Source organism: Alosa pseudoharengus, unplaced genomic scaffold (assembly GCF_046254945.1).
Source record: "Alosa pseudoharengus isolate Yale_2024_CS ecotype anadromous, Long Island Sound unplaced genomic scaffold, YU_APseudo_1.1 YU_APseudo_1.1_scf_20, whole genome shotgun sequence".
Lineage (NCBI taxonomy): Eukaryota > Metazoa > Chordata > Actinopteri > Clupeiformes > Clupeidae > Alosa > Alosa pseudoharengus.
In genome coordinates, this window is record NW_027468664.1 from 5,682,317 (window position 1) to 5,703,174 (window position 20,858).

Here is a 20,858-nt window from a genome sequence, read left to right on the forward strand (position 1 = left end):
GTGGGTCAGAGGCTCTGACAGGCGCGCCGATGCAAGGCTGAGCTGTGACAGCTGCCACAGGGGAACAGGCACACAACAACACTCCCTCTCTCTCGCCTGCGGGGCCCACACACCTGCACACACCGCAAGACACACACACACACACAGCAACACATATGTGCACACACAAGACACACGCACACACACACCACAAGACACACACGCACACACACAGCAACACATTTGTGCACACACCACAAGACACACACACACACACAACACTGCAACACATATGCACACACACCACCAGACACACACACAGACACACTGCAACACACATGTACACACACCACAAGACACACAAGCGCACACACACACACAGAGACACACTCTCTCTCTCTCAGTGAGAAGGAGAGAGAAAAAAACTACTTGGCAGGGGTTAGGACTGCCGTGACCACATGCATGAGAATGATCAACAAGGATATTGTGAAATGATCCAGGGTCATGGGAAAGTTGGAGTGCAATGACAAAACAGGTCTTCAATGACGCCTGATAATGGACTGGTTTGGTGTGGGAGCACGCGATCAGTCATCTTCAGTCTTGTGAGGTGGTGTTAAGATGGGACATGCATGATTAGATCAGTACAGATCAAACATAATCACACCATTCTTTGCAGATTTCCCCAAAAACGTCTGGAGAGCTAACAGTTAAAGGAAAACTTTGAAGAGAAGTCTATTTGCAAAACTGTTTCATTCAAAAGCCACTCACAATGGGAGTAGGTGTACATACTGTGTAGCAGACAGAATAATGGGACTATTTATGAGAATGGGGTTTGTGAGAGACTGAACACTGTGGGTGTACGGTCCTTTACTCCAGCCAAAGTCAAGCTGCCGGCTCCATTCCAATACAAAACTTAACACTCAAGATGCACAATGCATGATCACTTCCAAGCCATAAGCCTAGGAGCAAGAAAATGAATTGAGGAACAGGCTGAGAGAAAAGAGAGAGAGAGAGAGAGAGAGAAAAAAGAAAGGGAACAGAGAGAATAGAGTGAGAATGCGAGAACATGAAATTGATTTCACACATGAGCACATTGGAAGGTAGTGTTGCCTTTCTTGCTAATGCACTTTTCAAACACCCTCTGTAATAATAGTCTTCAGAAAGGCATATTTGTTGGTGGTGTTCCACACCAGGCAGAGGTTAGCAGCCCCACAGCTGCACTGTCAGACAGACTGCTTCTCTACAGGGGTAGGGACAGTACATCATTAAAGCCAGACACTACGTAGGCAATATTCTAAAAGATAGCACCTTTTCACCAAGGGCACACTGCAGTAGGCTCCTACACAGATAATGGGCTTTCTTTCAGGACACTCCCACTTCCTGGATGTGCAATGACAGACTCGCGGCTGAACCGTCTGGAAAGCCAGCTTACACAAAGAACCCTTGAAGTGTTTTTCCTTTTGCTGCTAAAACATCATTGGGCATTACTGTGGATTGATAGAGGTCCTCCTGTTCACTTGAACAGCAAGAGATGCTGTGCCTGCCTAGGTAGCCACATCCATGGGGAGTCCATTGTTGGATTTCAGTATATTCAGAATGATGTGTGTAAGTGCCCTTTGACCTCTGAGCAATGTCATGAAAGAGTATAGTAGCCATGCAGCGACTCTCCTCTGGGGCTTATGGGACACAGTTCTCCTGGAACTCTGCAGCAAAAAGCCCTTTTGTTCTCTCCACTCCCTCTCCTCACACCACACACACACACACACAAACACACACACACACACACACACACACACACACACACACCACCCCCCCCCCCCACACACACACACACACAGGAGGCATCTGGATGTTACATAAACTTTTATGGATTTTCTTAAGTTAATTCCGAAAACTCATCTGTTACAAAAAAGACAATCCAGAACAAACAAACAGAAGGCAGCACATGAGTGTACTTGTGCCATCAGCTACTCAGGTCTGATTTCATCATATGCTAAAGAAAGGTGTGCCCACACACACCCAAACCTACAGGTGCACACACACACACACACACACACACACACACACACACACACACTCTTAAAAGCCTCAGGTCAGTCCTCTTTTCCTCTTTTGTCTGTCTTTCGGTCCGTCCACGAGGAGGACAGCGTTGTCCTGATGGCGTAGCCTCACTGAGAAGTCCAGTCGTGTCCCTCAGCTGACCAGCCTCAGTCCAGTCTTACAGCAACTCGGGACAGAGAAAGCCAAGAGACGAAGAAAGACACTGATATGCACAAACACACACACACACACACATACACACTCCCCATTCAATGAAGCACACTCTTTAATGTGCACACGCACGCACACACACACACACACACAAACACAGACACACTCACACTCACACTCCCCATTCAACAAAGCACACTTTCACACAGACGCACACACTTTCACATGATCGCACGCACACACACACACACACACACACACACACACACACACACACACACAAACACACAACAAAGCACACACCACACACACACTTACGCACACACTCACACAAACACAGCACTGGTGAATGAGTGAGCTGGTGGTTGGCTGACCCAGAGTGACCTCTAGCCCAAAGCCATGCGACCTCAGTGGTCCAGTTCCGCTCGCTGATGTGGACTGGACCACGGTGGGTCTGGTTAGACGATTGAGTGAAACCAGTTCATGATGGGATGCGTAAGGTCTGATCTAGACTAAGCTGGTTCTTCGGTTAAATCTGCTAAAAGACCCCAGCCTCAGGCGTCCTCTCCGTGCACTCTTCCAGCATTTTCCGTCTCCAATTCAGCTGTGAGAAAAAAGAAAGAGTTAAAAAAGTTAACTTGACATCAGATCCTTTCAGATGTCACACGTACATATCTGACAACTCCCATGACTCTCTTAGAGTGTCTTCCCAAATAGACCTGGGCAAGACAGCAGCACTCAGCTGCCAGCGCAGCTCCACATAGCGCTCACTCCCTCCTGGTCCTGGTGCTGACTAGGGGCATAATGGAGCAGCTCTGATTAGGGGCATAATGGAGCATTTGAAAAAAATGCCCAGATCCGTTTATTGGGTGCCACGGATGTCTATCAAATGCGTCTGTGCATAGCTCATCATCGTCTTGCTTTCCCCCTTTTTCTGTGATTGGTCCCCTATCTCAGGCGAAAATTTGCTCCATGGTCTCCAGGTTGCCTTAGCAGCGTGAATCAAATCGCGCACAAGGCAGCATGGGAACACCCAGGCTAGCCTGGGACAGGGTTCAGGATCAAACTGAACACTGGACACAAGCATCTGCTAAATACCTCTCACCTTCACTTTCTCACATGCCATAGAGTACGTATACTCACAATCTCCCTATATACACACACACTCACACACACACACTCACTCACACACAGTGTCCAGAGTGCAGACTCACCACTGTCCCTTGCCGGCCATGCTCCTCCTCTGCTGTGACAGGCTGTAGATCTCCTGCAGCTGCTTCTTCTGGTCGTCGCTGAGCGGATCGGTCAGGTGCTGGTACCAGCCCGCATCAGAGCTCTGCACCCCTGCAGCACCAACGCAACACACTCTCAACACATGTGGCACGCGTCTGTCTCTGTGTCTCTGTGTCACTCTCTCACTCTCCCACTCTCTCACTCTCTCACTCTCTCACTCTCTCACTCTCTCACTCTCTCACTCTCTCACTCTCTCACTCTCTCACTCTCTCCCACTCTCCCACTCTCCCACTCTCCCACTCTCCCACTCTCCCACTCTCCCACTCTCTAATTTTACTGTGTAGCAACTTTTGGGTCGCTGAAATGTATGCAAGGTGGTGCTTGCTGTGAAAAGATGCAGTCTTCCCTTGCGATTTAGGGATTCTATTATTATATCACATTTCCACACCATATTCTATTTCATATGTTCTTGTCAGAGGCAGGAAGTGATATCTGATAATACAGTTTAATATAGCCCAACTTCTAATCTCACCTAATCTAATCTAATATCCTTTAAAGGAAGAGATATAATCTGATACACTTTCCTTCCTCATTCTAGTTCTCTCACATTGTTTAAAAATGCACAAAGTGGGAGATATGTGCATAAGCGTGTGTGAGTGTCTGAGTATGTGGCATAAGTGTGTGTGCGTGTGTGCGTGCAGTGCACGTGTGTGTGTGTGTGTGTGTGTAACATACGTAGCAGGGCTGCGGTGAAGAACTGGTGCGCGTGCGTGTGTGTGTGTGTGTGTGTGTGTGTGTGTGTGTGTGCGCGTGTGTGTGTGTGCGCATGTGTGTGTGCGCATGTGTGTGTGTATGTGTGTGCGTATATAACACATACGTAGCAGGGCTGCGGTGAAGAACTGGTACTCGTCCTCTCCGTTGTCGTAGTCCAGGGGCGTGCTATACTCCTCCAGCGCTGTGCCCTCCAGCCCCTCTTCATCCCAGTAGTCATCATCATCATCATCGTCGTCATCCTCCTCCTCGTCTCCCTGGCTGGCCGGAGCGCTGCAGGACTGTTGCATGGCGTTCCGGTTCTCGCTAACTTCGTCCTCGTCACTCGGAATCTCCTCTGGAATAGTGGACATGACACATCAGCATCTGTACTGCCCAGCAGAATGTCTTACAAAAGCTTCTAGTGTCTAATGTCATAGGGGCTTTTTATCAGCGTGTTTTGTTCAGTTACTGCTCACACTCTTGACTAGCGGCCATTAAAAGCTATGTAAATGGAATAAACGGTTGATTTCATTAGAGGCAGCTGCTTTTTTCCACTTGAAATCCAGTCAGTAGCATCCCACAGACATAAAGTTAAGGGTTTCAGCAGTGCCACAGGGGGGTGATGGGATATGTAGTGTAATTAATTGGTACATTAAGCTTGACTGTCTTACGCCTCAGGTTACCGGGTGTTTTTATAATCTGTGTCAAAGAGCTATGGGAGCTCCAAGATTCAATCATTTAGACAGGAGGAGGAGAAAAAAAAGAATCTAACGGCTTTGTAATGTACCCCACTGCGCTTTAGTCTTCACTGTTCCGCTAGTGTCTCCATTCAGTTTAAAACCTTTCCGTCACAAGAGTGAGCTGCCAAGCCACATCAATTAGACTCGTCTAAAAAATTTAATAACAGACACACCAGAGGCTTCTCCTAAACTGGGGGGATTTTAAGAAGTGTTTGGGAGATTGAAAACTACTTATATGCATTGACAAGCTGCCTCTATTCATTCAGTGCAAGCACATGTATATATAACTGAATGGCCCAGAGCATGGCTGCTAACTATGAGAGCTGGGTCTCCTGAGGAGACCAGTTAGATGGCGACCTCCCAATAATGCGGAGCAAATGCCCCTTTTGACTCTACAAGCTACTGGTCATTAAGTAGTCTGCCTCAAACACAACACATTAAAAACTAATTAACCAAAATATTCTGTCAATTTTCCATGCATTCTATCCAGTAATAGCCTTTAACCCTTAGAACCCTAAGCTGTTTTTAGGGCATTTTCACTACCTTTATTCATAAGGATTTATTCTGGTCATTGTAAGTGCCACACACATATATTATATATTGTTTTTTTCAGGAGAGTCTAGGCTATTCAGATCTGCAATCATTTCATGTATTAATACTAGCATTGCTTTTATTTTGATTTTTAAAATATAAAAAGTGTATTATAAAAATTCTTATATTTCGACATGTATCTCACCACAGCAAGCTCACACCTCTACATGCATTTCATGTGTGTGTAGGGCAGACTGTCCTGAATCGGGCAATATAATTGCCATGTTGGAGGGATACTCTGGGGCTGAGCAATTTACAGAAATATTTGCTGTGTGATTTACGGAAATAAATGCCATTTTTTATTTAGTGATGAAAAATGACCTTTCTGCGATCCATATCTGTGACACGAACTGATCTGACCTGACCTGACCCGAGGTTGCGTGTTAGCCTGCGTGCCTGTGTGTATGCAGTCATAATAATTCTCAACTTTTTACTGCATTGCCATGAACAAAGTAAAGGCAAAAAAGGTGTTTATTTGTTGAACAAATTGGGATGCAATGTGAGCCTTGAATTGGATGCCATGCAGGAATTTGCTAGGATCTCAAAACCGGAATATGAACATGCTTTGCCATAGAGAAACACATGATAGCATTGGATTATAAACATGCTTTGCCACAAGAACAGACAAAAACGTGGGGTAAGTCCAGCTATATGAAGTTATTATTTTGCTGTCACTTCGTCTGTTTTATAACCCAGAAGGATGTACTTGGTATCAAATGATAGCTCCGAGTCTCCTCTTTCATCTGATCACGGGTCCGCGAGTAATTCAAACGAGAGTAATGAGTGTGCAGCGTTGGTTTGTGTACATGACGTTATTATTTTGCAGTCACTTCGTCTGGTTTTATAAGCCAGAAGGATCGATAAACATGGTACCAATGGATAGCCCTGTGCCTCCTCTTTCATCTGATATGCTTGCCATATCGATGCGATCACGGGTTCGTGAGTAATTCAAACCAGAGTAATGGGTGTGCAGGTGAACGCAGAGAAGTATAGACTGTAAATATGATGCAATTTGATTTAATTTCATGATTTTTTTTAATTTTCATACTTGATCGTACAGACAAGTGTGTAGTCTCGTTGGAAAGCCCCACTTCTGCTCTGTCGTGCAATAAAGGTTTCATCTCGCTGCGATGAACCGTTCCGGAGCAATGTAACAGAGAAGAAAGGGTGTGTTTTTTGACGCACTTTGCGTCAATCGGGTTCTAAGAGTTAATGAGAGTGGCCTTATGAAGAAAAGCTCTCAAAATACACAGCTGAAGAAAACTAGGTGTACTCTGCTAAGTAGGTGAAAGAGGATCATTCAACTGTCAACAAAGTTGAAATTTCCCTACCAACAAAGCACCTTGCGCCTACCAGACACACACACACACACACACACACACACACACACAGACACACGCACACACACACACACGGCTCTGTGAAACGGTGTGCGTGTCTCCTCCTACCGTTCTCCTCCTCCTCTGTGCGCTGGGCCCTGGTCAGCGCCTCCTGTTTGTGGAGCATGCGCGAGGCATAGATGTGCTTCAGGCCCAGGAAGAGCAGCAGGACAGAGGGGATGATCTGACCGGCCACCGACTCCACCGCCACTGGCCGGCTGGGCAGCTCCATCAGCACACTCAGCCCGATGATGCACATCTTACGGTCATGAAGACTAGACCACCACAAGAGATCGGTAAAGCTTGAGAGTTAGTCTTCATCTAAAACTCAACCAGCAGAACTGAAAATGTGCCTTAAAACAAGAGCAAATTCACATCTCCCTCTAGTGGTAACTGTAGGCATGACACTACATGTGCTCACTACACACTGTTCTACCCACATAACACTGCTATGCTTTTGGTAGAACTGTACGACTGGTGATCGAATGCAAGTGATGGTTCATGGTCCTGATGCTCATCCTTACTCTACACGGAATTGCACTGATGGATATCGTACCCCAAGAAGAACTCGGTGTCATTCATCCACTGGTTGATGAACTGGGCTGTGATTGGCTCTGGGCTGTGAGGGAAGCGGATGTTGTCCAGTGTGTGCAGCAGGAGGGCGGGACTGTAGTAGAGGGCAGCAATGGCCACCTGCAGACACATGGTCCTCAACTCACTGGACTTCACCCCCCGTGTCAGGCGCTCCAGAACAGCCTCCACAAACAAGGGGATGCACTGGGAAAGAAAGGCGCACACACACACACACACACACACACACGCTCTCACACACACACACACACACACACACACACACAATGAAGAAAGAGAGATAGTGTTACTTGGGTGATCAATTTTTAATAACTCTACACAAGAGCAGACGCACATGCGCACACGCACGGAAAGAGAGATAGTGTTACTTGGGTGATCAATTTTTAATAACTCTACACAAGAGCACACACACATGCGCGCACGCACACACACCACACACACACACACACACACACACACACACACACACACACACACACACACACACACACACACACACACACACACACACACACACACACACACACACACACACACACACACACACACACACACACCGCAGCTCCGCTCACCTGATCGATCCCTCTGCCGCGGCACTGCAGAATGATGACCTCCAGCAGTTTGGCAGCGTGGCACTCAGCATCCTCCCCTGCATCACTTGTTAACACCTGACATTCAAAGGTCAAAAGGTCAAACACAGGGATCATGAGGAATGAGAGACTCCTTTTTTGACCTATCTATCTGAAATGATATTTGATGGACCCTGCCCAAGCTCATATAAAGTACAAAACCTCCTGAATGGACACACACATCAATGGATTATTTTTATGAAATGAAAGGGGAAATAGTGTTTTTAAAATAGTTTGTAAAATCGTTCATGTTGTAGAATCAACTTTGTCTCAAATGCTTTGGCAACTTGCATTAACATTTCTGAACTTTTAATTATTCATCATTAAAATCCACAAGACTTAACTTGAAGGATTTCCCCAGACATGTTGAGCCATTAGAAGAGCTGTAAATCTTCATTAATTAGTCATATAAAGAGGATTCAGCGTGACCTCCACACTGTGCTGCTAAAACCAAAGGACGGTGTATCCAGTTCATAACTCAACATTTCTCTGCATGACAAAAGCTATTAAAAGGACACTTACTTTCTTACACATGGTGTAGATAATTTCCAGATGTTTGGGATTGGACAGAAGGGTATCCGTATCCACGGTAACGTAATTATGCAACAGAGGCATCATATCTGTATGTGGAAAGGCATATTATATGCACAAAATATAATACAAGATAAGATAAGATACAACTCATAGCCCAGTTGTTATAATCATACCACTAGCTCCATTTCACCCCACACCATAAAATGAACACCACAAATTCCACTGTTCAAAGCCGGAGATAAAAAAATGTATACACAAATTATAGGCCGGTCTCTCTTTTATCTCAATTTTCAAAAATACAAAAAACTGTTTGTTCCCAGACTGGACTGCTTTGTTGAAAGTTGAAAAACACAATCTATTAATAGATTGTTAATATGGTTTTAGAGAAAGTAGATCAACATCGATGGCTTTGATGGAACTTATGGAAGAGCTTTCAAGTGCAGTTGATGATAAGAAGTTTGAGTGTTGAGAAGTGGGAGTGTTCATAGACCTTGGTAAAGCATTTGACACCATAGACCACAATATTATGTTGAAGAAAATGGAAAGGTTTGGAATCAGAGGTGTAGGTCTGGAATGGCTGAAGAGCTATATCAAAAAAAGAAGTCAGTATGTACAAGTGGGCAATGCCACCAAGCTAGCTAACATCACGTGTGGCATGCCACAGGGTTCAATAGTTGGACCAAAATAATAGAAATATTTACATAAACGATATTTGTAAAGTGTCCAATATATTGAAATTTTGTAGATCATACCAATATTTTCTGTTCAGATGGAGAAGGTGACAGTAGAACTAGAAATGTGATTTGATGTAAAGAAGTTATCTTTAAATTTGAAAAAACGAAGTTTATGATTTTTGGAGATCACAAAACACATTTAACAGCTCAGTTAAGCTTAAGTTAAGAAACTGTTGAGAGAGAGTATATGAAAACACCTTTTTATGGGTAATAACAGACCACAAATTCAGTTGGAAACCTTATTTAACGTCCCTCTGTTGATCTGGGTAAATGCCTCCAAAACCACTCTATAGACAGTGTGCACAGTTCAGAAAAGAGCAATACGAATTGTGAACAATGTTGGCTTCAATGATCATACTAATTCATTATTTCTTAAGCAAAAACACTGAAATTTACGGACCTGGTGAACCAGAAAACTGCATTACTGTATAAAGCTAGAAATAACCTACTTCCTCCCAACATACAAACCATGTTTACAGAAAGAGAAGGGGGTTATGCCCTCAATTGGAAACAACGTACCTTTACAGTGGTGAAAAGCAGGAGTATATTGGTCTGTGGTGTGAAGTTATGGAACCCATTACCAGATGAATTAAAACAGACATTGAGTAGTATTATTCTGTGAGAATGGTGATGATGGTGATGATGATGAACATCGTTATTAGGATTATGGTTATCATCATTATTTAGGATATTATTCATCTTATGGTGGCAATGTACTGTATATAAGTATTGACCCTTATGGGTATATATGTGTGTGTATGTGTGTGTGTATGTATATATATGTAGGATGTTATCTGAGTAAGTGTATATGTTCTACATGTATGTATGTTTATGTATCTACATAAGAATGACATGACACTGTGCTGGAGGGGGTCAATGTCATTCATGTGTCCCTTCAGCTTGACTGAGTAACTCAGAGTTTTGTCAGTCTCTCTGATGCAGCACAGGTTCTCTTAATGCCAGGCTCAAATTGGGACGTCTGTCTGTACTTTATTATGCTGCGAGGGCTACAGTGCTATTGGCTATGGTGAATTCTGATTGGATGCGTTACCTGTGAAGTAGTCAAAGCAGTCATGCTGGAAGACGTTGAAGAGAACCCCCAGCAGCTGCCACATCTGTGGGGAGATGGTCTGACAGGTCAGGCCGAAGGCCAGCGACAGGATCTCCTCATAGAACTCTACAGACGGGAGATGAGAAAGAGGGAGAGAGTGACAGAGAAAGAAAGAAAGAAAGAAAGAAAGAAAGAAAGAAAGAAAGAACAGAGTTCTGAGGAACATCAGAATGACAACACAGCCACAACAACAAGACATCATCACAAACCGTCAGAGCTTAAATCAAACGACACCTCCAAAATCCCGCACACAGCCGACATCACAAAAGCCACTGTCAAAGTGATCAGACGGCAGGCCCAGGTCTCCCTCTCCCCATCAAACCCCCTCCAGCAGAGACGAGACTCCATCCACCGCCATCGGAGCCTCTGAGCCCACACCATCCCCACCATCCCCACCCCCGCCTCCGCCAGGAGCCCTGTGTGAGGGCAGTCGGCAGCCCGGCATTTCATCATGGTAATACTTTCATTAATGCTCGCCCTCATCCATTCCACCCACACAAAGCACCGCGGCGCCACGACATGGAATTAAACACGGAGGTGACAATTAAAACATGATTGAGTAAAGCCGCTGCATCACAGTATGGGCAGGCCAAGATTAATTGACTTTCATAATTAAATGTCATAATCATTCATCGTGGGATTTAGGTGCTCCATTGGTATTCTGTGCAGGGAAGGTAAAAGCTTTAGGTATGAGGGTTTAAGAGAGCTCCTTGATGAATATTCATTCTTGAACCATTAATATGCTTATATTATGCAAGACAAAAGAAAAGATTTTAAGCACATGGCGACTTGCTGAAGGTCAACAGAAAAACTGTTTTGTCAACGCATTACTTATGTTATTAGTGTACACTGGGCACGGACAGGACAGGCTTAATACCATATGGGTGCGGTAGTCGAGTGCACAGGGTTTAGCTTAATCACATTCTACTGGAGACAGCACTAAAGGCGCCAAAGGAAATGCAGAAACAAGGGCAAAAACTTTAGAGAGATAGAGTGTGCTACATGGGAACACACACACACACATACACACACTTTTCTCCTACTGCTACCTTACCTATTATGGGCTTCTGCAGTACCAAGCCAATAACCTGCAAGCAGATGCCTTCTAACTGCTGAGTAATCTGAAAAAAAAAGAGAGAAATGGTGCGACTGAGTGAGTTCAAGAGGGAGTGTGTGTGTGTGTGTGTGTGAGAGAGAGAGTAAGTAAGTAAGTAAGTAATTTTTATTTATAAAGCACATTTAAAGCAGTGCAAAACTGACCAAAGTGCTGTACAGTGACTAGCTAGAAAAAATAGATAAATAAATAAAGCACGCCGTGTACAGTTGCAACACTGGCATTCCAATATACAAAAAAGAAAAACATCTGCATGCAGTGTACAGTTGCAACACTGACGGCATTGATTAATAAGATACATAGAGTGAGTCTAGTATACATGAAGTACAATAAAAGCAAGAGAGAGTGAGAGAGTGAGAGAGTGTGTATGTTTATGTGTGTACGTATGTGTGTGTGACTGAGGTCTGTGCGTGTGTGCAAATATCTACCTCTTTGTGGTCCTCCATGACGGTAAGGATGGTGTCAATGGTGCTGAGGATGCCCAGGGCCATGACGGTCTTATCCTCACACTCCTCATACTCCTCACTATCCAGAACCTTACGGAAGATCTCGGCCTGTGCAGGGCACACACACACACACACACACACACACACACATAGTTAGATACAGAGGACCTCATAAGTAAACACACACTTTGTCACACACAAACACAAAACACAAAGGTTTCTTCTCTTGCAGTATGTCAACTACCTGCTGCCTATTTCAAGAGATCAAGAGATGACTTGCAATACAAAATGTGATATATTTAATATTAAATTGACTATAGTTGCAGTTTAGAGAGCGTATTTAACAGCAGACGAGACTATCCCACTGTACTGTAACGCAGTAGTAAACAGAGCAGCGCTACTAGAGAAGTGGATGCAGCCTGACTTCAGATAGGAAACAACACAACAAGCCTGCCAGCCCACAGGAGGAGGAGAGGGAGGGAGCTTGGGAGAGATTGAGAGACACACATCCTGCAGCAGGATCTTAGGCCATCAGTGATGAGAGCTGAGCTTTGGGCTAATCAAGAGATCGCCCACTGAGAGGGCAATTTAATCCAATTACCTCATTAACTCTGAAACATAATGAGGAAGAGACAAGCTGATGCTAGTCTGCCCGCTGCCACGTGTGTGTGTGTGTGTGTGTGTGTGTGTATGAATGACTGAGAGGTTAGACAGTTAGAAGATTGTGAAATTACATTATAAAGTCATCATGTCATTATGAAATTAGTGTTAATTGTGGTGTGATGGATTGAGTGTGGGCTCCCTCCGTGTTCCCCGTAGCTGAACACTACACTCATTTCTATCAGGGTGGCATATTCTACCTGCCAACTGATAATGTGTTTGTTTGCTATTCTGCCTCTCCCATTTAGCAACAAATACATGGGCAATGAGCCACGCAGAAAATATGCATAGGCAAAAGCAAATATAGAATTTCATTTTGGGATACACCAACTGTATTAATGTCTGCATGCAAGTGTGTGTTACATATATTTACGTGCACATTATGTTTGCTCAGACTTCTCAGATGTTTAGTATAGGGTTTGCTTGCAGGTGGTTGGTGGATGGTTTCTGCACTTATCTGTGCAGTGGTATCTGATTTCAGTGACTTCTGTATTTATTGTTCACAAAAGATAGGCAGTAGCAATGAAAGAAAAGCAGATGGGCCAATCAGCGGGCAGTACCAGGTTCTGTGTCATGTCCACAGCGATGACGGCCACCTCCTCATTGTACTCGCAGATCATCTTCTGGATGACGTTGGTGAGGTCATCGTTCTCTGTTTCCTTGATGACGTGAAGTAGCTCCTGCATCACTGGCCGGATGTAAGGCCGAATGTAGACCTTTGCTGAAGAGAAAAGGAAAAGATGGGGGGATAAGTAAAAGCAAATCAATATATTTTTAATAAAAATAGGATTACATTTTGTTTTCTTCCAATATGCAATTTGTTTTCTTCCAATATGCAATATAAACTAATTAGACAACATGTCAACATGAGAAACATTTTTAAAGCAGTTGTTGATTCTTGACATCCATTGACAATAAAAAAGTTATTTGTGTTGTTAAACATCTGTTCAGAATAGCCTTCCTCTCTGCCTCCTAACCCATTCCACTGCCTCAGAACTGGTTTTATCTTGTTTCTTTATTTTATCTTATTTTCCTTTTATTTTCTTACAATGTCTTCCTACCACTTTATCCTGTGTGTGTGTATTCTCGTTCTCTGGTGTGCAGTGTCCTCTGTGTCTGTGCCTCTGTCTGTATGTAGTGTGTAGCATCTTCATTGTACAATGCTGCCTGTGTTTGTAATGTCTGTCTGTATGTACTGTTTAACATCCTTAACCTTTTAATTGTACAGTGTCCTTGGGTGACTTGAAAGGTGCTTATAAATATAATGTATTATTATCATTATTATTAGGCATCTAGTTGGAATGAGAGGTGTGTTTAATGGTCCTTCATGTGACTATATGCCATGAAAATTAATTAAAGATGATACCAGTTCTAGATGTTTATAAAACCATGCTTCAGACAACGGTAAATTGTAGCATCCTACTACAAACCCCCCCTAAAATGAACTCTAATTCCACAGAGGAACGGGCAGCATCAAGGGGGGTTGCACTTGCACTTGCAGACCTTGTTCTTGGTTGCTGACAAGAGTCTGTAGAGCAATGGCCGCCTCCACCTTGACTGGCATCTCTTTATCTGCGATCAGGTCTTGCTTAACCAGCTCTACGGCGTTCCTCAGCACCAGTTCATCATGGAACTTCAGGGGGCTGAAGGAATGCAGAACCCAGCAGGACTGAAAAAAAGAGCCACAACAAATGTGGGATCATTATAAATGTTCCTACTGCTAAAAACGGAGCTTCAAAGATAATATGTACAATGTGAAAACAACAGTACCAGCATCCACCAGTACCAGCATCCACCAGAAACACAGAACACTAGTGCAATCCCAAGTGCAACAGCACATAAGTGCAATCCCTCTGTGTAAATACTTTTACAGTTGCACCCTCTAGTGGTCAGAAGTGAAATATAACTCACATTTAGTGAACGCAGAGCCCAACAGGACTGTGGGCCAAAAGAGGAGCTGGGATCAACAGACACACACACACACACACACACACACACACACACACACACACACACACACACACACACACACACACACACACACACACACACACACACACACACACACACACACACACACACACACACACACACACACACACACACACACACACACACACACACACACACACACACACACACACACACACACACACACACACACACACACACACACACACACACACACACCTTACCCTGGCACGCAGGTAGCCGAGGTTTGAGTTGAGCAGCGGAAACACATAGTTCTGTAACATTAGCTCCATCTGATCCCTGTACAGTCTTTTCTGTGGGAGAAAAGCACATGGAAGGGAAATATATAAATATGTAAAATATATATTTTCAGAATAAATATGCTTCATCACATCATATATGTAAATCTGGAGTTGCACTGCAGATTGGATTCTGGTCGTTCTGCTACTTCTGTGGTCAGTTACCTTGAGCAAGAGTTCAGCGAGGGAGCCAATGACATGCAGGGCACCATCCTTTCTACGGGGGTCAGCACTAGGGTCCATCAAGATCTGGTGGCAGAACTCCATCATCTGGGGCAGAACCTAAACAGGACACCCAAAAACAGCCATATGTCTGCATTGTCTGAGCTGGGAGGTAAAAAAGAGCTGCAGACCCGTTTCATGGTACGAGTCATCATCATCCTGGCAGCTATGATTATTCTGCTTCCCCTATAAGAAGATCTAGGCCACATTAGCATAGAACTCTGCAATACTGACTACGGTGGCTGGAGCGAGTCATGGTGTGAGCAAACACTACTGCATGTAGAGCAACTCACCTCTTTGCGCTTGCGGGCAGCTTTGCACAGCAGGCTTTGAGCAGCTGTCGCTGGGAACACGTGGTCGTCGTACACGTCTAAAACAACATCAGATCAAATTTTCAAAATCTTTTGCATAATTAATCATCATAATAGAAAACGATCCAGGCCAGTAAATTTGCCACAGTAATCCCGATGAAAGCCCACTGCGTTAAGGACCAGAGAGCCAGGTGGGACTACTCACTGAATTTCATGCGGATGTACTCATAAGGGTCCTCTTGCCACAGCTTCTCATCTTCATCCTTGTAGCACATCAGTGGAAAGACCACCTCCTGGTTTATAGTCTGTGAGGACAGATGAAGCACAAGGGGAGAATAACCACTGCACATTAAGCAGGAAACCTAAATACATCTGGGGAAGCATGGAAATGCATCTGTAGGTTTTATCCAACACAATACTGAAGGCACAGTGCCAGTATGGCTAGGTTGCCAGAGCACGGAGGCCAGGTATGAGCACCTAGATAGAGATAGATACTTTATTGATCCCCAAGGGGAAATTCAAGGTCTCAGTAGCATACAGACATCACACACAACATGCACTTACAGCAGAAAAAGTAATATACAAATAAAAAAACTCCACTGTACAATAGAGACAGTAGAAGATAAACATGATACTAAAAACTAAATATACTATATGAACTAATCAAATATCAACATAGTGTGCTTAAGGATGAATAAGCATGACAGGGCAGGGACCTCACCTGCATGTGTGGCTTCATCTGTTTCCAGGTGAGTGAATGAGATACACCCTGGTTCAGGTAGTTGAGAGACTGCTGCAGCACGCGGGGGGCTACATACAGCTTCTGTCTGTGCTGGTCCACCACTTTCAGTAAAACCTACAAACACGCGTGACAAAGGTGAAACACTTCCTCACAACACACTTAATACACAGTGGGTAACTGAATCACGTGCTTAGTGCTTACTTGCTGAATTCCTACTGCATACGTCTTCACGAAAAAGTCTGCAAACTCAAAGTACTCCTTTGTAACATTGCCTGGACTTCCATACCTACAATCATGTTAAAGATAAGAAGTTATGGACATTACCATACTGCATCAATGCAAACATCTCAACCAGCATCACTGCATAAGTATCACTGCGGCCATTTCTGCTGCCAAGTGATGATTCCCCAGCTAGTCGTCAGAGCTCACCTCTCAAACAACCTTGTGATGATATGGAGCGCCCACTTCTTACATTTCCACCACACCAGCTGAGGCCGGTCATCCTCATCAACCTCCAGGGTCTCCTGTCAGACAGAAAATGTGTTTTATGATACACAACACCATCTCGGACACATCATCTCTATATAAACAACCATTGCATACTCTTCATATTGCATACTCTTCACCTCCCTGATTGCTCCAGCATGTATGATCAGTTTAGTGTTAGAGCATGCTCAGAGGACAGCACATCCAAATTATAGCTTCAGTAAGTGGCCAGCTGCACATACATGACAATTCTCTGTTAGCAGTATCAAACAAAAGAGTCCCCCCCCCCTTCACCATCAGCAGTAATGCTGAGCTGCTGAACAGAGCCTGTGGATCGGACACAGCCTTACCGGGGGAACATCTCGATCCATGACCGCTCGGAGGATCTCCATCCACTGGGTCATGACAGTGTTGTTTATCAGCTGTAAGGGCAAGGAGTACTGCAAAGAACAGGACTCATGTCAAAGTGTGGATGAGCATATGTGCAAGTTTGCAGAATAATACTAATGCAAATAATCATGTTATATTTCCCGTACAATTAATATCACTCACACAGACACACACACACACACACACACAGACACACACAGACACACAGACACACACACACAGACACAGACACACAGACACACACCTGTATGAGCGCATGAAAGATCTTGAGGATCTGTTTCTGGATGAGCACAGAGAACACGGTGGTGTCGGGCAGCAGCTGGGAGAGGAGCTGCTGCAGGCGCGGCAGGAAGATCTGCATGGCCGCCAGGAGTGGGTCCCTCTCCTCCGCCTTCTTGAACCTACACATCACATTACATTACATTACATTACATCTGCATGGCCGCCAGGAGTGGGTCCCTCTCCTCAGCCTTCTTGAACCTACATATCACATTACATTACATTACATTTGGCTGACACATTTTTAACCAAAGCGACTAACAACATGGTAACAGATTAAGTTTTAAAGCAGTTCTCTCAACAATTTTAGGACAATTTAAAAACGGTAGAGTACAGTAAGAATAAGTGCATCAGTGAGTGCTGTTTTTAAACAGTTGAGTGTCAGTTCAAGACGGCTGGTAAGTGCTAGTATCAGCAAGACTTGTTGTAAGTGGTGCTATGAGAGGAGATGTTCTCTAAAGAGCTGGGTCTTCAGGAGTTTTTGGAAAATGGAGAGGGATGTCCCTGCCCTTGTAGGAACTGGCAGTGTGTTCCACCAACGAGGAACAACAGAAGAGAAAAGTTTGGATTGGCCTGAGTGTACCGGTCGTAGAGCTAGACGTCGTTCGTCTGAACGTTCGTACACACAACAACCACAGCATCAGGACCACCAGCATCAGCTACCCTTCTACACACATGCAATGACCAATACCAGCATGACATCAGGTGCAAGCATGTTTAGATGTATTTGGACTGTGATACATTTACTGCTTTCGAGTGCAGGTGTAGGTCAAATTCACAGAACTTGTGGTTGGTCATGCTTTAAATCACAGCAATAATAGTAGGAACTGCAGGCCAATGTGGATACTTACTCATATGTCTTGACCAGCTGGTATAGAGCCAACAAACTGCCATACCAGCTGCCACTATTCTGTGACTGTAGATACATGCCGATCTTATCCACAATGGCGGTCCAACGCCCAGGGAAGTCATGCTTGATAATAGCCCGTAGACAAACAGTCAGCTGGGCCCTGTCAATCAAAACATAAATACCATCAACGACACATGAGGACACACACACAAACACATAAAGACACTTATGGGGGGAAAAGTCTACAAAGCATTGAAAACATTTGTTACATTTGCCCAACTATAATGTAAAATGTTTTCAAACACACAGTAAAGGGGGCAAACAAGCAATAGATGTGTTGAAATAGGAATACAAAACACGTGCAGGTTTTAGTTTTTGTTTGGGGTGGGGCTGTTTGTAGTATGTCTGCTACTTTCACTCACCGTATGGACTCAGGACACTGGATGATAGCCTCAACAACATTGTCTCGGATCTGCTGCCGGTCATTCTCATGGATGTTGAAGGGAAAGTGCACATCGCCAGGAGCAGGCTCTCGATCTTGCCAGTACTGGCCCATCATGTTCTTCAGGTAGATGGCAGCTGCACCACAAGTACAATAGATACTGCCTCACTTTGGTATTATATCTTAAATGACAAGTGATGCCTTAAAGTGATGCCTTAAAGAGGTGCTTCTTAACTGGTGGGTCGGGACCCAAACGTGGGTCGCGGAACCGTTTCTATTTAAAATGCTACCTCATCAGATCTAATATTGGACCTGTATTTTATTAACAGACTTTATTTGTAGCCAATGTCAGTCATTACCATGGACATAGACATTTATGTGACAGGTCATGTTAGACATCATTTTTAGCAGAAACGCAAGAAGGCTGCGACCCTGAATATTTGAAGTAGGCTATGATATGGATTCAATTAAACTGAGGACAAAATAGGACAAAAACCCCAGTGTGTGCATTGTGGCACATGAACCATCAAAACTAAAATGCCACATGGAAAAAAGGCACCCCTGTCAAACCTGTCGAGCAGTCAACTTTGAAAGATGACATCAGGAGTTGAAGACTTCAGAAATGTAATGCCAAACATCCACATATTCCACACAAGTAGGTCTACAGGCACTTTGGGTGTCTTACCATGTAGCTCATCATATCCGTTGGCTTGAATGCTAAAAAAATATATGGGTGTGCTCTATGAACATGGGAAATTGTGGGTCCCAAAGCCAGACCAGTTAAGAAGCATTGCCTTAAAGTATATATGGGGATACAGTGTTTCCCACAGAATTGAATTCTATTTGTGGTGGTAGGTTTCCAGAATTAACTTGAATTCAACAGTTTTTAACAAATTAGTGCAGCGTGGTTATGATGCAGATTTAAGCACAATTTAGACAGTCGACTTTTATGCCAACAATTGCAGGATTGTTAATGTTTTCTTTAAACGTGCATGTAGGTAGTTGAGATACAATGAGAAGCTGTGCAAAGGTGCACATAGCTCTACTATAAACTAATTCCATCCCATTTAAATAGTACAACATGGAAAATCATTGTGTGGTGGTCAGTGTTGATATTGTGGTGGGCCGGCCACAAATAAGTCAATGTATGGGAAACACTGGAATGTGTGTGTGTGTGTCTGTGTGTGTGCCAACTCTTACCTGCCTGTCTCACAGGGAACTCCACCTGCTCTGACACAATGATTTGGAGCAGCGTAGGGGCGAAATTGATAATCTTGAAAGACTAAGATAAAGATATGGGAAATTATCATATGGATCTGATACAGTACAACAATATACTGCAAGCAACTCCATCAAAACAGCCTGCTAGGTGTCACAATAGGCAACTTACATTCAGTAATTTCTCCAAAAACAAAGAACATGGGACACATCACCACATACTCACGTCAGATTTAATCTAAATACCCTGTACATTATTGGCACGTAGGACAATGGGAAATTCAACCAAGCAGTGGAATAATGGCAAGTACAAAGTTGAATATCGTCACTAAGGCTACGACAGCTTGCCAAGATTTTGATGTTGCTTTATTCCTAAACTTCTATTTTCGTGGCGGTCTGAGTAGCTACTAACTTATCTATTTCGGGTAGCTGACTCTACGTTAGGGGGATGTTGTTTCTTAGAAGGTGAAAGCTGTAGCCTACCAAACGCAAACAAAACTGTCTTTTGTTGGCTATATGCGTGCCTGACTCGATGTAACGTCGCAAATATGTCCCTTTTCAAATCGGAGCGTTTCACAATATGCCACTAACGTTAATCATGTCCTTCAATACTAGTGATGAAATACATAAAAGACGTAACTTCGCTTTTATCAGATCCCGAACTTGGGCCTGGAATTCCAATTAGAAGCATGGATAGACTGAAACCCCTCTTGTTCTTTGATTGGTTATTCAACCTACCCTAACACAAACAACAAAGTTGTTTTAGAGTGGTAGTTACCTGTTTGAGTTCATTTTCCGCCGCTATCCTAAGGTTAGGGTCTATCGTTCCCTTCAAAGCCTGTATAATCCTGTTAGGATCCATAGGGCCTGTGGTTAAACGCGAATTTCTATCTTTTCACAATTACATGCATTCGCTATTCAAGATTCGGCCAAGCGTCCTGAC

General features: G+C 43.9%; 1 protein-coding gene across 2 annotated transcripts; it reads right to left on the reverse strand.

Moving 5' to 3' along the window:
* Positions 1 to 1,827: 1,827 nt before the first annotated feature.
* ipo8 (importin 8) lies at positions 1,828 to 20,855 on the reverse strand. Of its 2 annotated transcripts, XM_076296317.1 has the most exons (26): positions 20,694 to 20,855; positions 19,898 to 19,979; positions 18,678 to 18,834; positions 18,257 to 18,415; positions 17,371 to 17,527; positions 17,087 to 17,176; positions 16,680 to 16,774; positions 16,452 to 16,536; positions 16,230 to 16,364; positions 15,714 to 15,813; positions 15,491 to 15,567; positions 15,141 to 15,257; positions 14,901 to 14,990; positions 14,209 to 14,374; positions 13,266 to 13,426; positions 12,028 to 12,153; positions 11,540 to 11,606; positions 10,426 to 10,551; positions 9,894 to 9,926; positions 8,629 to 8,726; positions 8,050 to 8,145; positions 7,443 to 7,663; positions 6,956 to 7,161; positions 4,301 to 4,531; positions 3,405 to 3,534; positions 1,828 to 2,794 (listed from the first exon to the last, which is right to left on the reverse strand). In XM_076296317.1, exons 1-26 carry the CDS (start codon positions 20,775 to 20,777, stop codon positions 2,791 to 2,793), a joined length of 3,093 nt encoding a protein of 1,030 aa, XP_076152432.1. In that variant the 5' UTR covers positions 20,778 to 20,855; the 3' UTR covers positions 1,828 to 2,790. The 2 variants fall into 2 exon arrangements, with proteins under 2 accessions (XP_076152432.1, XP_076152433.1); XM_076296318.1 differs by lacking the exon at positions 9,894 to 9,926.
* Positions 20,856 to 20,858: the final 3 nt, after the last annotated feature.

Excerpts from the sequence above, each read along its gene's own strand:
- ipo8 (XM_076296317.1), bottom strand. The coding sequence starts at position 20,777 with ATGGATCCTAACAGGATTATACAGGCTTTGAAGGGAACGATAGACCCT. Across the intron at positions 8,727-9,893 it reads TGCTTTTCACCACTGTAAAG|ATATGATGCCTCTGTTGCAT; the intron begins GTACGTTGTTTC and ends TTCCACATACAG. Across the intron at positions 8,146-8,628 it reads TCTACACCATGTGTAAGAAA|GTGTTAACAAGTGATGCAGG; the intron begins GTAAGTGTCCTT and ends TTTGAATGTCAG.